Source organism: Camellia sinensis, chromosome 5, assembly GCF_055761805.1.
Source record: "Camellia sinensis isolate YWXY chromosome 5, ASM5576180v1, whole genome shotgun sequence".
NCBI lineage: Eukaryota > Viridiplantae > Streptophyta > Magnoliopsida > Ericales > Theaceae > Camellia > Camellia sinensis.
Window position 1 is genome coordinate 185620098 of NC_138965.1, and position 17641 is coordinate 185637738.

The 17641-nt window shown below is 34.6% G+C and overlaps 2 protein-coding genes across 2 annotated transcripts; both read right to left on the reverse strand.

The window, feature by feature from the left end:
• Window positions 1-970: 970 nt before the first annotated feature.
• LOC145791940 (uncharacterized) lies at window positions 971-4450 on the reverse strand. Its single transcript, XM_082872393.1, has 6 exons — window positions 2233-4450; window positions 1941-2029; window positions 1524-1803; window positions 1347-1443; window positions 1151-1275; window positions 971-1074 (listed from the first exon to the last, which is right to left on the reverse strand). The coding sequence occupies exons 1-6, from the start codon at window positions 4448-4450 to the stop codon at window positions 971-973; spliced, it is 2913 nt and encodes a 970-aa protein (XP_082728519.1).
• A 379-nt stretch (window positions 4451-4829) lies between these two features.
• Window positions 4830-17376, reverse strand: LOC114297068 (uncharacterized). Its single transcript, XM_082872394.1, has 4 exons — window positions 17067-17376; window positions 6770-6845; window positions 5636-6375; window positions 4830-5560 (listed from the first exon to the last, which is right to left on the reverse strand). Exons 1-4 carry the CDS (start codon window positions 17374-17376, stop codon window positions 4830-4832), a joined length of 1857 nt encoding a protein of 618 aa, XP_082728520.1.
• Between the last annotated feature and the right edge of the window lie 265 nt (window positions 17377-17641).

A 17641-nucleotide genomic window follows, 5' to 3' on the forward strand; every position in this document is an offset into this window, starting at 1 on the left:
AAATATCAGAAGCAACATTTGTACCAACAGTTGATGGAAATAGTTCTTTCTTTGCCTTGGGTTCTATTTGGACAGATTGTTGATGTGGTTTTGAAGCAAGAGTTATGATTGAGGGTTCTGCATCATCATTGTTCACTGATGTGATGACATGTTGAAGCATTGCTTGTCTGCGGAACTGATATTGGCGAGGCTTTAGTTGAATAATGTGATATTCTGGCACATTCAATTTTGGAAGGGCTTTGTTTGAAACTTTTCCATCCTGCATAATATATGTAGAATATTTAAAATTTTGGGAAGAAAAATAGTGAATTTAAAGATGAAGCATGTTAATTTATTTGACCTGTGTTGTATGCTTCATTAGGTCAGTAGATGAAATTGAAAAGAACTTTTCTGCATGATCATGGAATATTGTTGCCATTATTGAACCTGAATTATCTTTGAGTTCAACTTGGAATTTGACTCTGTTTGTTTGTAGTAAATTATATGTTAGTTTTATTAAACATAAAACATTAGTTATATTAAAAGGCGTATGGTTAGTTTGTTGTTACCTCGGTTCTGCAATAACTTCCTTTTTTTTACAGTGGAAACAGTCGAAAACAGTTTGATATTTTGCATTTATGGATTTGTAGCAATTGTTGCAGCTCATGTACCAAAAAGATTGATCAAGTGAGGTGATGGACATAGTTGCTTTGACCCAATACATTTTCTAGTAACAGGTGATTAGGAATGGTTACTAATGATATATTTAAGATGCTTATAGAGAAGAAGAATATGTATATGAAGCTTACCGCATTTGGAGAAGATGGAATGTTGCTGATGGAAATGATTTTATCTACTTTAGGACTTGGAGTTGTGATGTTTCGAACATGAGTTTCAAGTGGAGAAGGTAAAGTTCTAAGACTTCTTCATTTTGGATGCACCTGCATCAATTTATTTTGATATTAGTGTTTGTAAGAAATTATTATTTGAGTTAGAGTATTTGAATTAGATGGTACCAATTGTGAAGTTGGTGTGCAGCTTTGAAGTTGGGGTTGAGCACAAAAGCTGATGTTGGTTTTGTTGATAATGATTGTCCTGTAAAAAATAAATCAAAAAAAATGTGTTTTATATATTTTTAATATCTAGTATAATGTGGTAAGATTATAATTACCGCAAAACGATGAGACTTTAAGCCTGACTGCAATTAGAGTTGGGAATGATTGAGTAATGGCTTGCAATATCTCTCCTTCATTAGTGACAAACTGACCCCACAAAGTTAAAACTATTGGCATTAACCTGCTACAATTAAGAGAATTTGTTAGTATTGAAATCAAGTTATACTAAATACAAGTAGACAAAATACTTACTCTTCATTAATGAGTACAATTTCTTGTGCAGTTGTGGTTCCATTTTTTGTTGTGATTGTTTTTGGTGGCTTAATTTGAACAACTGCTGCAAGAATATCTGTTATAGATACAAAAACAATAAGAGTATCTAATGAAAAAGTAAGTTGATAATTATTTATGTTGATCTAAGAAAATTACCTATGGATGATGTTTCATTGCCAAGATGGTCAGAGAATTCATTGAATGGTACGAAGTGATATGTTGGGGCATTGTTATCTTCATTATTGTTTTCAACATCTCGAATAAGTGTACTGGCCGTGATTGTCCATTGCCATTGCCATGATTGCGGTGTGATACGATATTTTTCTTGTAGCAACTTCACAGCAGCATTTGAGACATAGTATGAGTTAAAAACTTTGAAGGTATCTTGGAACTGTTCTATTTGATCTTCATAAAGTATAGCTTGAACTTGTGTACCCTATACAAGTGGTATGTATGACAGAAGTTAATGAGGCAGTGGATTATGTAATTATGAATTAAATGAGAATTGTTATTGTTAAGAACCTAAAAAATGAATATGGTATATATTTTAAAATAAGAATTTCAAAGTGTAACCTCTGCATCAGCCAAAATGAGCCTTTGATATCTTGTTGAGCCTGTTTTTGGGATTCGTGGATTCCACTTTTCCAAAACACGAATCTTTGCTGTCCATTGTTTAGTTGTGCTAGTTATTTTTTTGATAGGTGTTATTTCTTCATTCATCCTGCAAAATTTGTTGTATGAAACAATTTAACAAGAATTTAATACAAGGATAATAGATAATTATAATAAATACAAATAAAATTAAAATTACATTACATACGAGGGAATTTATCAAAAATTTACAACAAAAAAATGAATTATATACAGCCTGCAAGTGTTAGTAGTTCTTCATAAACAACATTTTTTGTGGTATTGTTATCCAAAGCATGTTGATTTGTTGGCGGAATGAGAACTTTAACATCTGCAGCAGTTGTAGCTCGTGATGGAGCAACATAAAGTTGTCCATGGGAGAATACTGGCTCTCGTAGGTAAAGACCTACTTTTTGTAATGTTTGGCCTTGTGCTTTATTTATTGTCATGGCAAAACATAACTTTACTGGGAATTGTGTTCTAGTAAACTGAACTGGGTATTTTTGATGATCTGAGGGTTGCAATGGTATTCGTGGTATGAAAACCATTTGTCCTTTCCGATCCCCAACAGCAATTTCAACACAAATGATGAAATCTTTGAGATCTCGACAAATAAGTCGCGTTCTATTGCACAAGCCTATTGAAGGATCTATGTTTCTTAAAGTCATGATCAGACTATTGATTTTCAATTCTAAATGATGAGGTGGGAGACCATTTGGTTCAAGAGAATTTAAGAAGTCTTCATATTGTCCTTGATCATTTGGATCGATTGTCTTGTCGATGCTTGTATATAATCTACCCTTTGTTGGGAATTGTTTGATCAACAAATCATTTATTTCTTGTACACAATCATTTTTTGGAGTGAGCACAACAGAATTAATCATTGAAATTGGATCTTTTGAGTAGTTCTTGAGATTTGGAAAGACAGTTTGAATCAAGTCTTTGATAGAATTTTCAACATTTGAAAAATTGTTAGAAATTATCATAGATGCTGGTATTTTGACTTTGTTTTGATCATTGACTGATTCAGATCCATTGCCAATGCGTAATAAGTAATTGCTGAAGGAAGGATCATGCCTTGCTTGCATATTTTCAGTCAACTTTATTTTCTCAATAGATTTCCATAATTCTGAATTGACCAAGCTAGCATCAATTGAATCATATTTTGTTCCTTTGGGAATGACTTGTGGTATTTGTCGAAAATCACCACCCAAAACTACAACTTTGCCTCCAAAGAGTAACTCTGACTCATTGATATCCTTCAGTATATCATTCAATGCCTCAATGTTTTGTCTCTTGGCCATGGGTGCCTCATCCCAAATGATTAGTTTTGCAGTTCTCAAAAGATTTGCAAGCCCAGTTTGTTTACCTATGTTACAAGATTTATATGTATCAATATCTATAGATATTTTGAAATGAGAATGGGCCGTGCGGCCTCCTAGGAGAATAGAGGCTGCTACTCCAGATGTTGCTGTTGCAAGAGCAATGTAATTCTTGGATCTAATTGCTGCCAACAATGCCTTGTATAAAAAGGTTTTACCAGTGCCTCCAGGACCATCTATGAAAAAACACCCTTGCTTTCCTGAGAAGACCCTATTTAAGATTTTTTCAAATGCTGCTTTTTGTTCCGAGGATAATAGAGAAATAGATCGGTAATCAGCTTCAGAAACAACAATATTCATTTCTTCTTCAATTTCGCGACAGGTATCTTGATTATCAGATGAGAGCACGTTGTTAGAGCAAATATTGAAATCTTTGATATCTTTGCCCATTGATTGAAGAGTTGAATTTATGCTTTGTAAAACTTTTTTGAAAATTTCTTGTTTTGAAAGATTTGTTGTTTTGGCATAATCCTCTGCCATGTAGTCTTTGAATTTTTCCCACAACTGCTTTGGATTATTAGGAACACAATGAATGAGAATGGTTGCAAACAATCTTCTTAGAGAGTAAGGCATTTGGTAAGAGATTGCTTCTTCCAAGCATTGTTCAAGATTGTTGTTTGATTGTAAGAGACCATGGAGAAGGGCAGCTTCTCGAAAAGTTTTTGTTGTTCTTCCATTTATGGTTCTCAAGGATTCAAATGATGTAGGCCCTCTGATGTTGTTTAGAAGTAACCTAAGGTAATATCTTTCACCTTGTGCAGGATGTGCTGTGACAATGCGCCCAATAACATTGCCCTTTTTTCGCTCAGTCCACATTCGATCTTGTTGCCACCAAACAAAATGTTCAGGGAATTCCTTATATAAATATTTTGCAAGCTTTGCCTTTTTATTTGACTTGTTCATCAAAAAGAATTCAGTTAACATTGTTTTCGAACGGATGGGATCATTTAACACAGAATTTAGGTCATCTGAAGGATTGAAAGTAACAAATTGTTGGTGCTCAAGGTGGATTTGAAGATGGATTACTGATGGGTATATGTCATTCAAAGAGAATGCATAAATTCTCCACATTGCCTCTGGAGGTGAAATCTATCTTGCTGACTGAAATTGTTGGATTTCATCTATGATTTCTGATTGATTTTCTTGAGCAATATGGAATGCAATTTTATCATGGCCTTTGTAAATATACTTGTACAAATATTTGACAGCTTTGATTGTTGAACAAATTTCCACATTAATGTAGCAATCATATTTGGCAAGAAGATATGGATTGTACGAAACTACCCAACGGTTGTCCAAAATTTTCCCTCTGATTTTCACTTGATTACCATCAGCACGACGCTTGTATATTGGGCATGAGTCTTTGGAAGATCTTGTTATAGGTTCAAAACTTTTGGGATAATGATTTTTGCATTTTCCATTCTTCATGCAAATGTTGTTTGGATTCATTTCACCACAAGGTCCATGCATTATGTGTTTGACCACCATAGAAAACAAATGAAGATGTTTTTTTTTTATCAGGAAGTTCAGCAGATACGATTGAATCATAAGTATCAGGAGATAAAGGCTTTTGTCCAGATGCTAGAATTAATAATAGATGCATATGTGGAAGACCTCTCTTTTGAAATTCAATGACATAGACATATGCAATGACTTTCCCAAAGATTTGATGTTTTATGATGTCATCCTTCAGTTGTTCCATTTTTGCTCTAAAAACACGAGAGGTTAAATCTGGTCTATTTTGAGCTTCCTCATTAGGTCCTAACTCAGCTTTAATCTCTGGCCATGTTGGATTACAAGTCATTGTAAGAAAGATATCAGGTTTGCCAAATCGCTGGACCAAAGCCATTGCATCAACATATCGATGTCTAAGATCTCTTGGACTACCTATGAATGACGGTGGTAGTATAACCCTGTGACCAATCTTTGAACCTCCACCTTCACTTGTTGTGACACTGTCTATGATTCCTTGATAGAAATCAACCCTAATTTCTCTTTGTTTGTTTCGAAAGAACTGAAGTCTAGATGTTTCAATCTTGACATACATATCAACACAATACTGCTGAAAGAGACGATCAGAGCGGAGTAAGATTGAAGAATCATTGGGTCGTATTTGAAGCTTGTAGCAGTAGTATTCATGACAAGAAATGGTAGTTTTCTTATTCTTTTGTTTCTGAAACACTGAAATAATTTTTTTCTAGTTAGGAGTAAAAAAAATTTAATACTATTTAATTGATAAGGAGAGGATCTATTTACCTTGGGCTTCTTTTATGAGAAGGTCTGAAGCAGTAGGAGCTTGATGAACACTAAGAATAGATTGTTGATGGCATGCGATTTTTGTTTGGTTTTTGTCAACTCTATCAATACCATAATGCCATCCAGATTCACCATATGGAAATAACAATGGATATTGTAATGGGTCATAACATCCAAAATACCATTGAACTTTTTCACTATGACCAGAAATTTGATGAACAACAATATCTCTTGAGATTTCTTTGGTTAAGACATCACTTTCAGACCAAATTGCTGCGACTTGTGAGGCTGAAGGTTGATTGTAGACTCTCTGATCTAACGATACGTCAGATTTAATAATAATTTGTACAGAGTTCAAATGATCTATGTGTTCTAATCTCCTGAAGAAGATTGAATATGGATTTAGATGTGAAATATTTATGAGCCTTTCAAGAATAACAGGATTTAGCTTTTCTGAAGATTTCATTCTATTTTGAATTTCATGATCAGTGTCATAAAAGTAGAGCTGTAGATGACTAAGATTTTCATCAGAAGATGTAAGCTCATTAATGAAGTGATAAACTTGACCTTGTATCCTGAATGTATAGATCCCTTTATTTCTCCGACACAGTTCCTTGTCATATTTGACTCCAAAAGATGTGAAAGCAAAGCAATTGTTATATGTTCGAACATAGGTACGAAATTCTTTTGCTTCCTCAGAGTTAGATGTATATAACCAATCAAGTTCTGGAGGACAGTTACTGGAAACCAAAGAGACTTGTCCAGCCATACAACAAAAGCTATTAGGCTCAAGGTAAAACTTTTTCGCACCACAAAAGTTGCAAGGTCTTTGTAGTGGTAAGATAGCAGGTTGAGTTGGAATGTTGCATGTTTTTTTGTTAGAAGACTTCCATATTCGCGAACTACAATTTTCTATGAAGCGGAAGATATAATTTTGTTATTTAGAAAGTTAAGCAAAGAAATTAATTTGTAAAGAATTTAAATTCAGAATCAACCTGCATCAGGTTTTGAGCGATGATTTGTTCCGGAAGTGGAACCTATGAAAATTAATTTGTGTTAATGTTAGATTTGTTGCTATAATTCTATTAGATAATTTATTTAAAGGAATAAGATTCAAACCTTTTTCATAAATACCGAAATAACTTATGTGGGATCCCTCTGTTGTCATGACATGTAACAAAGCCGGATTGAACAGTTGAAACATGATTTCCTAATAAAAATAAGAAGAAAAAGAAAGAAACTAAATGAAATGTTTATCATATGATTTTAGAATTACTATGTTATTATGTAATCATGTTCAATATTTTTTCTTATCAGCTACCTATACGCAATTGTTGCTGATTTGAGTTGCTCCCTTGAATCAATAAATCTCTATTTTTTGTTGATGATGTGCGTTTCCTTTTTTTATCTTGACGGACGTCTATGGAATGTACCAGTAATTAATTTGGCAAATATGTTAGATTTACAAGAGATGAAATTTTTAAGCTAAGATTAGTAGTAGGATAACTAATCTTGATTTAAATCTAATGTTGATTTAAAGGAAAAATCAATACAAACAGAGTTTTCAGCCTGTGAAAGTAGATATTGTTTCTTTTTAGCATATGCCTCTCGCAGTCTTCTATTTTTTTCAAGTCTTTGTTTTTCTGTAAGCAGAGGAATAAAGTATATATGTAAAAGGTTAATATTTTAATGTTCTTTTCTTTTATATAAGTTATGGGTAAATATGTATACAACGAATGTTTGAACAGAAGTAAAAAGTTTTAAAGTAAATTGTTTTGTACTTTTAACCAAAGATTGATCTGCATCTTCCTGGTCAGCACATAATCTTCGTTTTTGCATTTTTATGTTGCACAACTACATACTAAAACTACATAAAAGAAGTTTATTTTTGTATTAGTAGAACGAATGAATTGTATCGAGCTATGTCCTATGCTTAACAATACTATTTATGTGGAAAAACATTAAATGGTACTGATTGACATATGTATATCATAATATTCTAAAGATAAATAAATTAAAGAATGATAATTATTTGGAATATAACATGCAAAAAAATTATGAAAGGAACAAATTTTAATTGTAGCTAAAGAGTTAAAGCAAAGACAGAACCTAGCAAAGCTCAGCTAACTTGGTAGGAGAGTGTGGAATTGTGACTACTGCAGATACAAAAAGAAAGGTAGTTTAGAAATTGAAAATAGCCAAATGGTTTGGATTGGACAGAAATCAAAAGATTGATATTTAAATTAAAGAATTTTTTTTTTTTTGTTATAACGCTCAAATAGTGGATATTTTTTTTAATTGTCCTTTATAATTATTAATAATGCTGTAAAAATGAAATTTTCAATTTTAAAGAAAAGCAAAACCCATATTTTAGCAAACAACAGTTATGGAAAAAAAAAAGTAACATTTTATTTTAAGAATTTGTAAGAGAAATTTATAAAAGTTTAATATGTGTATTTATTTTATATCAACTAATTTTAGAAAAATAGTTTTACTTTGAAAATTAGGACTAAATGCTAGAATAAATGAATAAATCATTGAATAAAAAAGTAAACGTTGGTATAGTTTACAATCATGTCAAAGTTGTAATATAAGGATAACAATACTGAGCAAAATGCAAATTGTCTTGGTTAAGAAGGAAAAGAATGTCTTTGACAGTGAAAATGTCCTTGATTTGGTGAAAATTTTAGTTCTCTGTTGATTTTATACAAGTTTGATGAAAGGATTTGACCTCATTTTCACAAAAAAAATCTTTAAATTTTGGGGTTTGGTGAAGAATCAGAGATGCTGTAAACAGTTAAAAATTAAAGAGTAATAAATATCACTGAGAACTTACAATTCAATGCCAAATACTGCAAAAGAAGAGCTCCTTTGAATTTGCTTCGCAAGAACTACGGACAAACTTCATTTGCAGCAGAAGTAATTAGAGCAACAGTGATTGTTTTTCCTTCTTAAATATGAATATAATAAGACAAATAGGTCTCTGTATGGTAGTGATCATGACAGGTGTATGGCATAGATGTAAGTTGGTGAATTTTTTATTTTTAGTTTTATTTAGGTAAGGGATTTCTTTGAAAGTAAAAAAGTAAAAATGTAAAATAACAATTACTAATATCAAACCCTACAGATGAAGATCTTTAATCTGGAAATTGATTGGACATATATTTAATGCAAAAATCAACATCAAAAAGAATATATTTTTGTGAAAGTATAATGATTAAAAAAAAAAGGCAATTAGAGATTAATTGTTTAGATATAATTTTAAATTAACAACACTAAAAAAATAATTTAATTTAATATGTAAATTTAATTTCTTAACAACACTAAAAAAATTTAATTTATAAGGCCATAATTTATAATTTATTATTGTTAATTAAATTTAATTTATAATTTATAATTAAAATTTTTTATTTAATATATAATTTTAAATTAACAATACTAAAAAAATAATTTAATTTAATATGTAAATTTAATTTTTTAACAACACTAAAAAAGTTTAATTTATAAGGCCATTATTTATAATTTATTATTTTTAATTAAATTTAATTTATAATTTATAATTAAAATTTTTTATTTAATATATAATTTTAAATTAACAACACTAAAAAAATAATTTATAAATGTTCAAAAGACTATTTTATGATTTTCTAATTGTTTGCTAAGTAATAGCATAGAGAGTAAAATTGACATTTCACAAAATAATCCCATGAAATACCAATCTCATGGTTTCTATCCCATCTCCCCCCATGGGATAGGATAGTCCCATATTTGTGGAACTAATAGTCCGGGGGAACTATTAGTCCGAAGCAAAAAAAATGAAACAAACAATAGACTATTAGTTTGGTGGCACTAATAGTCCAATCTCACCCCCTAATCCTTCAAAACAAACACACCCTTAGTATATATTACAAATGTGATTGAAATATAAATTCATAAAGAAAAATCAAATATTTAAATATTAAAAAATTTATGCCAAAAAAAAGTTTTTGAGATGTAAACAATTGAATAAAATGTATATTTGAATAATTTATTATTGTTTATAACTTAAAATTTGAACATCTAATTTTTATTGAGAAATTTATATCTAAACACCATTTATGATGTTTATTCAAAATTTGTATGGTGTGTAAATAAAATTCCCTAAGTGGAAATGATTAATTTGTGAATTGATTTGACATTTATTTTAATGGAAAAATCAGTAATAAGAGGAGTATATTTCACTTGGATCACAAAATTATAAAGATTATCTTTCTACAAAAATAAATAAAGGGATAAAATAGTGAAGGGTTTTGATAAGTATGAGATTTCTCTAAAAATATAATGGTAAAAAAAATCAAATAATAATTTTAAAGAGTCAAACATTTTAAGTGGAGTTGATTAATTCATAAATTGATTTGACACGTTTAATGGAAAACCCAGCAGCAAAACTGCTATATTTCACCTGTGGCTACCATGAAAAGCATCTGACATATTAAAAAAATTAATGATTAATGTCTATTTATTGATTGAACACCAAATGGACAATGCAACATGATAAATACTATATTTTTATTTAATATATAAAGATAAATATTGTGGTTTATACAAATTGTAATGTATATATAAACAACAATTAAAAATAATTTGGTTGCATTTTGTTAATATAAGTATTAACATTTAATTTAATGCATAAATTTAATTAATTGTTTTATTGGGGGTATATATTTGACTGAAATTTATCTTATTTATTTGCTTTTGGATATTTTATATTTTTTAAACTAAAATAGTCAAATAGCAAGGTTTAATTTAATGTATACTCTCATAAATATTATAAAACATCCTGGTTCAAAAGACAAGATTAGAACTTCATTTTATAAATAAATATTATATATTTGGTACAAATTAGCGATGGTATAGCAACAACTCACTGCTCAAACCTTCGGAAAAAAACATAGCATAGCCAAAATAAGACAATATGACATGCAAATCAATAGGAATTTTAATAATATATTAATCTAAGAAAAAAAAAATTAATTAAGCATATTAAATCTAGAAGGAAAATTTATATGCATTAAACTTAGCACAGGGTATGAGCACCTTAATAAAAGGTAACACTGTTCTTGAAAAAGTTTAAATGCAATTGAAATAGGAGAGTATTAGAAAAAGAAAAAAACGTAAATACAGAGAGTAGAAGAAAAATAAAGAATGCATAAAAAAAAGTAGTACAACTTTTTACATGTGCATAAATACAAAAGCCAACAACTATAAGTACTTAAAATATTTGAAAATTATGTTTGGATCTTTATAACAAGCACACTGAACAACATGCAATATATATCTATATATAAAGAATTACATAATACAAAAATCTAAGACAAAACTAAGATGAGGCACTACTTTCATCATAACGCAACTCAAATTCAGAACCATCATATCTCTTTATAAATTCTTCTTTTTTTTTAGCAATATCTTCTGAGATCTTTTTTCATATTGAATATGTAGCTCTAGCTTTGGGTATTCGGTGAGTAGAGCCGGCAAAGTTCCAGTTGATGCCTTGTTATAATAGATCTCCTCCCTCTTAAACCGTCGAAAGAACTCCTTGATTTCTTGCTTTAACTAAACGAATCATTGATAGGTTCACTTGATATAGATGGCTTGGAAATCTCAGAACAATCGGGATTAAGGGCAACACAACAAGTTGTTGATTGATTAGTTGATGGAGAAAATGCAGCCTTTTGCTTGCTATTGCCTCCAGTAAGAGGCCATGAATTGTCACGACCCCATCCCGCCCCTAGTAGAATGGTGCCATGATGGCCAGTAATCCGAGATTTACCGAAGGCCAACTTTCTAAATTCACACATAAACAGAGTATTACATATGGGGCTAACATGTGCGGAAGCAATATATACAAATTTAATTAGTCCATAAGAGTTGTGCATAAGTTAAATGGAATGGCATACATTCGTATATAGCTTTAATACAACAAAATGAAGTACAAAAATACATCTTGACCAAAAGGCTTCTCAGCTATCAAATACAAAATACAATAAAATACAACTAAGAAGCATAATCTTCAAGACGCGGCAAAAGTGCATAATCCAAAACAAGTAGCAAGTACATCTAGGCGTCACCGCCGTCCTGCTCGTCACCTACATATATATAGAGAGGGGTGAGCTTGGATACTCAGTGAATGGTATAAATAATAAAGGGGTTTACATGAATGATATCCGAAGTCTTTATTAAATCAAGGCACATCACATCTTGTACAAAATCCAAGGGCAAATCAAGTTTATCTAACAAATCTTTCAAGTCTTAACAATTAAAGTCTTTCAAGGCTTTCAAGTTCCAAGGGGTGACATTAACAAAGGTTGTGCTACAAATGCTTAAAGTCCCCTAGCACGTACGGACTTTTCAAGATTGTGCTACAAATGCTTATAGTCCCCTAGCATGTACGGACTTTTCAAGATTGTGTTACAAATGCTTATAGTCCCCTAGCACATACGGACTTTTCAAGATTTGTCATTCAAAACAAGGCTACTACTTGACATACAAAATAGGGATCACCATTCATGCTTCACAAAATACTTTTCCAAAACAAGCAAGGCAAAACTTTATCAAAACTTAATAACATAACTTTATTAAAATACCACTCACATAGCTCTTCAGACGTCGGGGTCAAGGCAAGTCCAAGTCCTACAAACACATGGCAAAGTCTATTGAATGCACTTTCAAACAAGTTCACATGCATACAGATGATCTCGGCATCCTTCAAAACCAAGCTAAGTCAAAACAAAACACTGTTTCTCATCTCGGGAAAACATGCTGGGCGACTACTAGGTCTAGGCCGAGGTCCCACACCTCCTTGTCGAGGTGTTGCCTCGATGGCCACATTCGAGGAAATGAGGTCGGGAAAATCTGGGTTTCCCTTTTTGAAGAACATGCCGAACATGAAGAACATGAACATGAGGAAGATGAATGCAAGATCATAATTTGTTATTACAAAATCTGAGATTTTATTCTATGAATTCAAAAACATGGACCTGGGTACCCATATTCAAGGATCTTGCGAGAACAAACACAAAAACATGAATCTTAAGGCAAACTTTCGGATCAAACAAGACTTTTTCTTCAAAACACATGAACACTATCTTCTCTTTCTAAAACCAAACTTTAAATCGATGCATGGTTTGCAAATCAGATTCGATCATGCAATGCAGCTAGATGATCAATAAGAACAACAAGAGTAAATCAAGAATCTAACCTCAATACGCGAATCTAGTGGTTTGATCTCAAGGAATCAAGCTCGAAAGCCCACTCTCTCACTCTAAAACTTCTTCTTCTTCTTCTAGAGCTTCTCTCTTCTCCTAAACAAAGACATATAGCAAATGATACATCTCTAGGTCTGTTGGCTGACTTAACACTCAGCTGGGACACGTGGCACTACCGGGTTGGTTCTCCTCAAAAAGGTGGCTGGGTGAAAAGACAAGACTATGACAAAGTGTGTTCAACAAGCAAGATGGCATGGGCACTCTGGCGGGTAATGATCTCGGCTAATAACAAGACATCGGCAAGTAGGGGAACAATGATCTCGGCTAAGAAGGACAACACTTGACTAAGCTGTGCCACACCTTGGCCTAGATGTGCCACACCTTGGTCTAGGTCACACCTCTCCAGGACAAGATCACTTAGGTGCAAAGGTAACATCTCGGCCTAGATAATACACATCTCGGCCTTGGTGATGAACACCTCGGCCTAGATAATGACATCTCGGCCAATATGTCAGGGCAAAGGTGGAGGTCAAACAAAGTGGTTCCAAGGAAGTTCTAGACTAAAGATGACCTCGGCTAAACTCACACCAAGCAAGGTACAAAACATGTGAGAAGCACTTAAGCAAGACGAATCAAGGTTTGCAAAGATGCAACATATCAAGACAAGATCATGTAATATATGCAAGCATGACTAGGGTAGAGTGAGGGTTGTTACATCCTACCCTCCTTAAAGAAGTTTGGTCCCCAAACTTGAGTTACCTCGATTCAAGAATAACTCCGGATATCGGACTTTCATTCCTTCTTCCATTTCCCGTGTAGCATCCCTGCCGTAATGCTCTTTCCATTCAATTTTCACCATCGGTATTGCTTTGTTTCTCAATTGTCTCACTTGTCTATCGATAATACGCATCGGCTTTTCTTCATAGCTAAAATCTTCGTCAACCACAATCCCAAAATGATCAATCACGTGCAGTGGATCCCGAATATACTTCCTCAACATCGAGATATGAGACACATTATGAACTTGACTTAATCTCGGTGGCAAAGCAAGTCTGTAGGCAACCGGGTTAACTTTCTCGAGAACTTCAAAAGGCCCGACGTAACGGGGTGCCAATTTACCCTTCTTCCCAAATCTTGAAACTCCTTTCATCGACGAGATCTTCAGGAATACATGATCCCCAACTTCAAACTCTAACTCTTTTCTTCTCTGGTCGGCATAACTCTTTTATCGACTCTGAGCAGTTCTAATTCTCTGTAAGATAAGCTTGATATTTTCGGTTGTCCTTTGAACTAGATCGGGGCCGATCAAAGCTTTATCTCCTACTTCGGTCCAACATATCGGCGATCTGCACTTTCTTCCATACAAGGCTTCATACGGCGCCATGCCAATGCTAGCTTGATAGCTGTTGTTGTAAGCGAATTCTACTAATGGCAAATGCTCTTCCCAGCTTTCTTGGAAGTCCAATACACATAGTCTAAGCATATCTTCAAGTATTTGAATCGTTCTCTCTGTTTGGCCATCGGTCTAGGGATGAAAAGCCGTACTAAACCTCAATTCGGTCCCCAAAGCCCTTTGTAAACTCTGCCAAAATCTAGAAACAAACTTTGAATCTCGGTCTGATACAATGGACATCGGTACACCATGAAGTCTAACAATCTCATTCATATGCAACACAGCAAGTCAATCAGTATTAAACAAAGTTTTAACAGGTAAGAAGTGTGCTGACTTAGTTAATCGGTCGATTATAACCCAGATCGAATCCATTCCTTTCTGTGTCTTCGGCAAACCAATCACAAAGTCCATGGAGATGTGTTCCCATTTCCACTCAGGAATCGGCAAGGGTTGGAGAAGTCCTGCTGGCCTCTGATGTTCTGCTTTCACTTGTTGACAATACAAACACTGAGATACGAACTCGGCTATCTCCCTTTTCATATTCGGCCACCAAAAAGTCTGTTTTACATCTTGATACATCTTGGTGTTCCCTGGGTGAACTGCAAATCTGGATCCATGAGAGTCTTGCAAAATCTTTCCTTTCAACTCTAGGACGTCGGCCACGCACAATCTTCCTTCAAACTTAAGCACTCCATTCTCAAGGGTGTAACCTGACCTCGGCCTGGTGATAATCTCGTCGGCTACCTTCTTCAGGAATTCATCCTCCATTTGCCTTGCCTTTACTTCCCCAATAGTAGTCGGCTCCACTGAAATCATGGCTAGGCATGCCAAACTTCCCACTGACTTTCTACTCAATGCGTCGGCTACCGAGTTTGCTTTACCTGGGTGATACTGAATTTGCATGTCGTAGTCCTTCAATAATTCAAGCCATCTTCTCTGCCTCAAATTTAGTTCCTTTTGAGTGAACAAGTACTTCAAACTCTTGTGATCTGTAAAAACTTGGCAAGAGGCTCCATACAAGTAGTGACGCCAAATCTTCAAAGCAAACACCACGGCTGCTAGCTCTAGATCATGGGTTGGATAGTTCTTTTCATGAAGTTTCAACTAACGAGATGCATATGCTATGACCTTGCCCCCTTGCATTAATACACAACCCAAACCCTTATGTGAAGCATCATTGAAAATCTGAAATTCCTCATTACCTGTTGGGAGTACAAGAACTGGTGCCGTAACTAACCTCGTCTTCAACTCTTGGAAGGCTGATTCTCTGTCATCGGTCCATTCATCTGTTGTTCCCTTCTTGGTTAGTTGTGTCAATGGTACTGCAATCTTTGAGAAGTCCTTCACAAACTTTCTGTAATAACCTGCCAAGCCCAGAAAACTACGAACCTCGGACACGTTGGTCGGCGTCGGCCAATTCACAATGGCTTCAATTTTACTGGGATCAACTGATATACCCTCTTCATTAATCACATGCCCTAAAAATGAAATGCTGAAGTGCCAGAACTCGCACTTGCTCAGCTTGGTGTACAACTTCTTGTCTCTCAAGATTTGCAGGGCAAGTCTCAGATGATTCTCGTGTTCAATTGTACTCTTGGAATAGATCAATATATCGTCAATAAAAACAACTACGAACTTATCTAGATACGGCTTAAAGACTCTGTTCATCAAGTCCATGAATGCTGCGGGAGCATTGGTCACTCCGGAAGGCATTACCAAAAATTCGTAGTGGCCATACCTTGTCTGAAAAACAGTCTTCTCAATGTCCTCGGCTTTAATTTTCAGCTGATGGTAGCCCGACCTAAGGTCAATCTTGGAAAAGACTCGTGCTCCTTGTAGTTGATCAAGCAAATCGTCAATCCTAGGCAATGGGTACTTGTTCTTGATGGTTACCTTATTAAGTTCTCTGTAATCAATGCAAAGGCGAAGTGTGCCATCGTTTTTCTTAACAAATAGAACCGGGGCTCCCCAGGGTGAAGTGCTCGGCCTAATGAATCCCTTATCCAACAACTCTTGTAATTGCAGTTTTAGTTCCTTTAGTTCAGCTGGGGCCATTCTATAGGGTGTTTTGGAGATAGGTTGCGTTCCCGACATGATGTCCACAGTAAACTCTACTTCTCTACCGATCAAGTGGCCAGGAAACTCATTTGGAAAGACGTCGGGGAATTCCTTAACAACTGGTATGTCAGCTAACTCATCACTTCCATTCAAATCACTTAGTATACTGCACAAATAATCCTGACACCTTTTTTGGATCAACTTGTAGGCTTTCATGGATGAGATTAAGTAAGGTGGCGGCACTACTCCCTTACCCTGGAAAATAACCTCGGCTTGGTTTGAGGGTTTCAATGTAACATTCTTCGAAACACAATTAATGGATGCATGATTCGCCACTAACCAATCCATTCCCAATATGACATCGAAGTGAGCCATGGTTAACGGCATTAAATCGACAAACAATTCTACACCTCAGTCACCACAATACACGCCCTATTTATAGATGCAACAATCATAGTTCTCCCAAATGGAGTAGACACATATAACACATAGTCAAAGGGTTCTTGTTCTCTATTTAACTTCTCGGCAAACTTGGCAGATGCAAATGAATGCGTAGAACCCGAATCAATTAATATGTATGCATCTTGAGAGCAAATTAGGAGTATACCTGACATTACTGTCTCAGCATTCTGAGTGTCTCCTGGTACCAATGCAAAAACTCTGCCCTGTCTCGTCTGTGTCCTTCCGATGTTATTTCTCTGTGCATAGCCCGAGGTACTCCCATTCTTCTTACCATCATCAGTCCTTGCCTTCGGGCAATCTTTAACACGATGACCCATTTCACCACATTCAAAACAGGCTCCCGATGCCCAACAGCAAACTCCAGAATGCGACTTCCCACAGCTTGTACATGTCGGGCTAGTATTACCTTCTTGGTTCGAGTTGCTGGAGCTGCCCACATTCGCTTTCTTTTTAGCGTTAAACGGTGATCGGCGATTATCAAAGTTCTGCCTCTTCTTCTGATTTTCTCCTGAGTTCTGATATCGGTTCAAGTTAGCCTCTGCCAAGATGGCCTTATCCAACACTCCGGCATAGGTCGGCATATTGAGCATGTTAACTCGATTCTGAATTGGTCCACGCAGTCCACTTTCGAACTTCCTGGCCTTTCAGTATTCATCATCGACCATGTGAGGCGCATATCTCGCCAACTCGGTAAAAGCACGGTCATATTCTGCCACTGTCTTGTTGCCTTGTGTCAAAGTCTGAAACTTTGTGGTCTTACGGTCTCGAACACTAAAGGGAAAATGCTTGTTGTAAAACAATTCCAAAAATTTGGCCCAAGTCAAACCTGGGTTGCTTTCTCGGGTC

Coding starts and splice junctions, on each gene's coding strand:
- LOC145791940 (XM_082872393.1), bottom strand. CDS start 4,450: ATGTGGAGAATTTATGCATTCTCTTTGAATGACATATACCCATCAGTA. Junction 1,804..1,940: donor TCATTTTGGCTGATGCAGAG/GTTACACTTTGA, acceptor CCACTTGTATAG/GGTACACAAGTTCAAGCTAT. Junction 1,444..1,523: donor CAATGAAACATCATCCATAG/GTAATTTTCTTA, acceptor TATCTATAACAG/ATATTCTTGCAGCAGTTGTT.
- LOC114297068 (XM_082872394.1), bottom strand. CDS start 17,376: ATGCCGACCTATGCCGGAGTGTTGGATAAGGCCATCTTGGCAGAGGCT. Junction 6,846..17,066: donor GAAGGCAAGGACTGATGATG/GTAAGAAGAATG, acceptor TATTTTTATTAG/GAAATCATGTTTCAACTGTT. Junction 6,376..6,769: donor ATCCCACATAAGTTATTTCG/GTATTTATGAAA, acceptor TTTGGTTTCCAG/TAACTGTCCTCCAGAACTTG.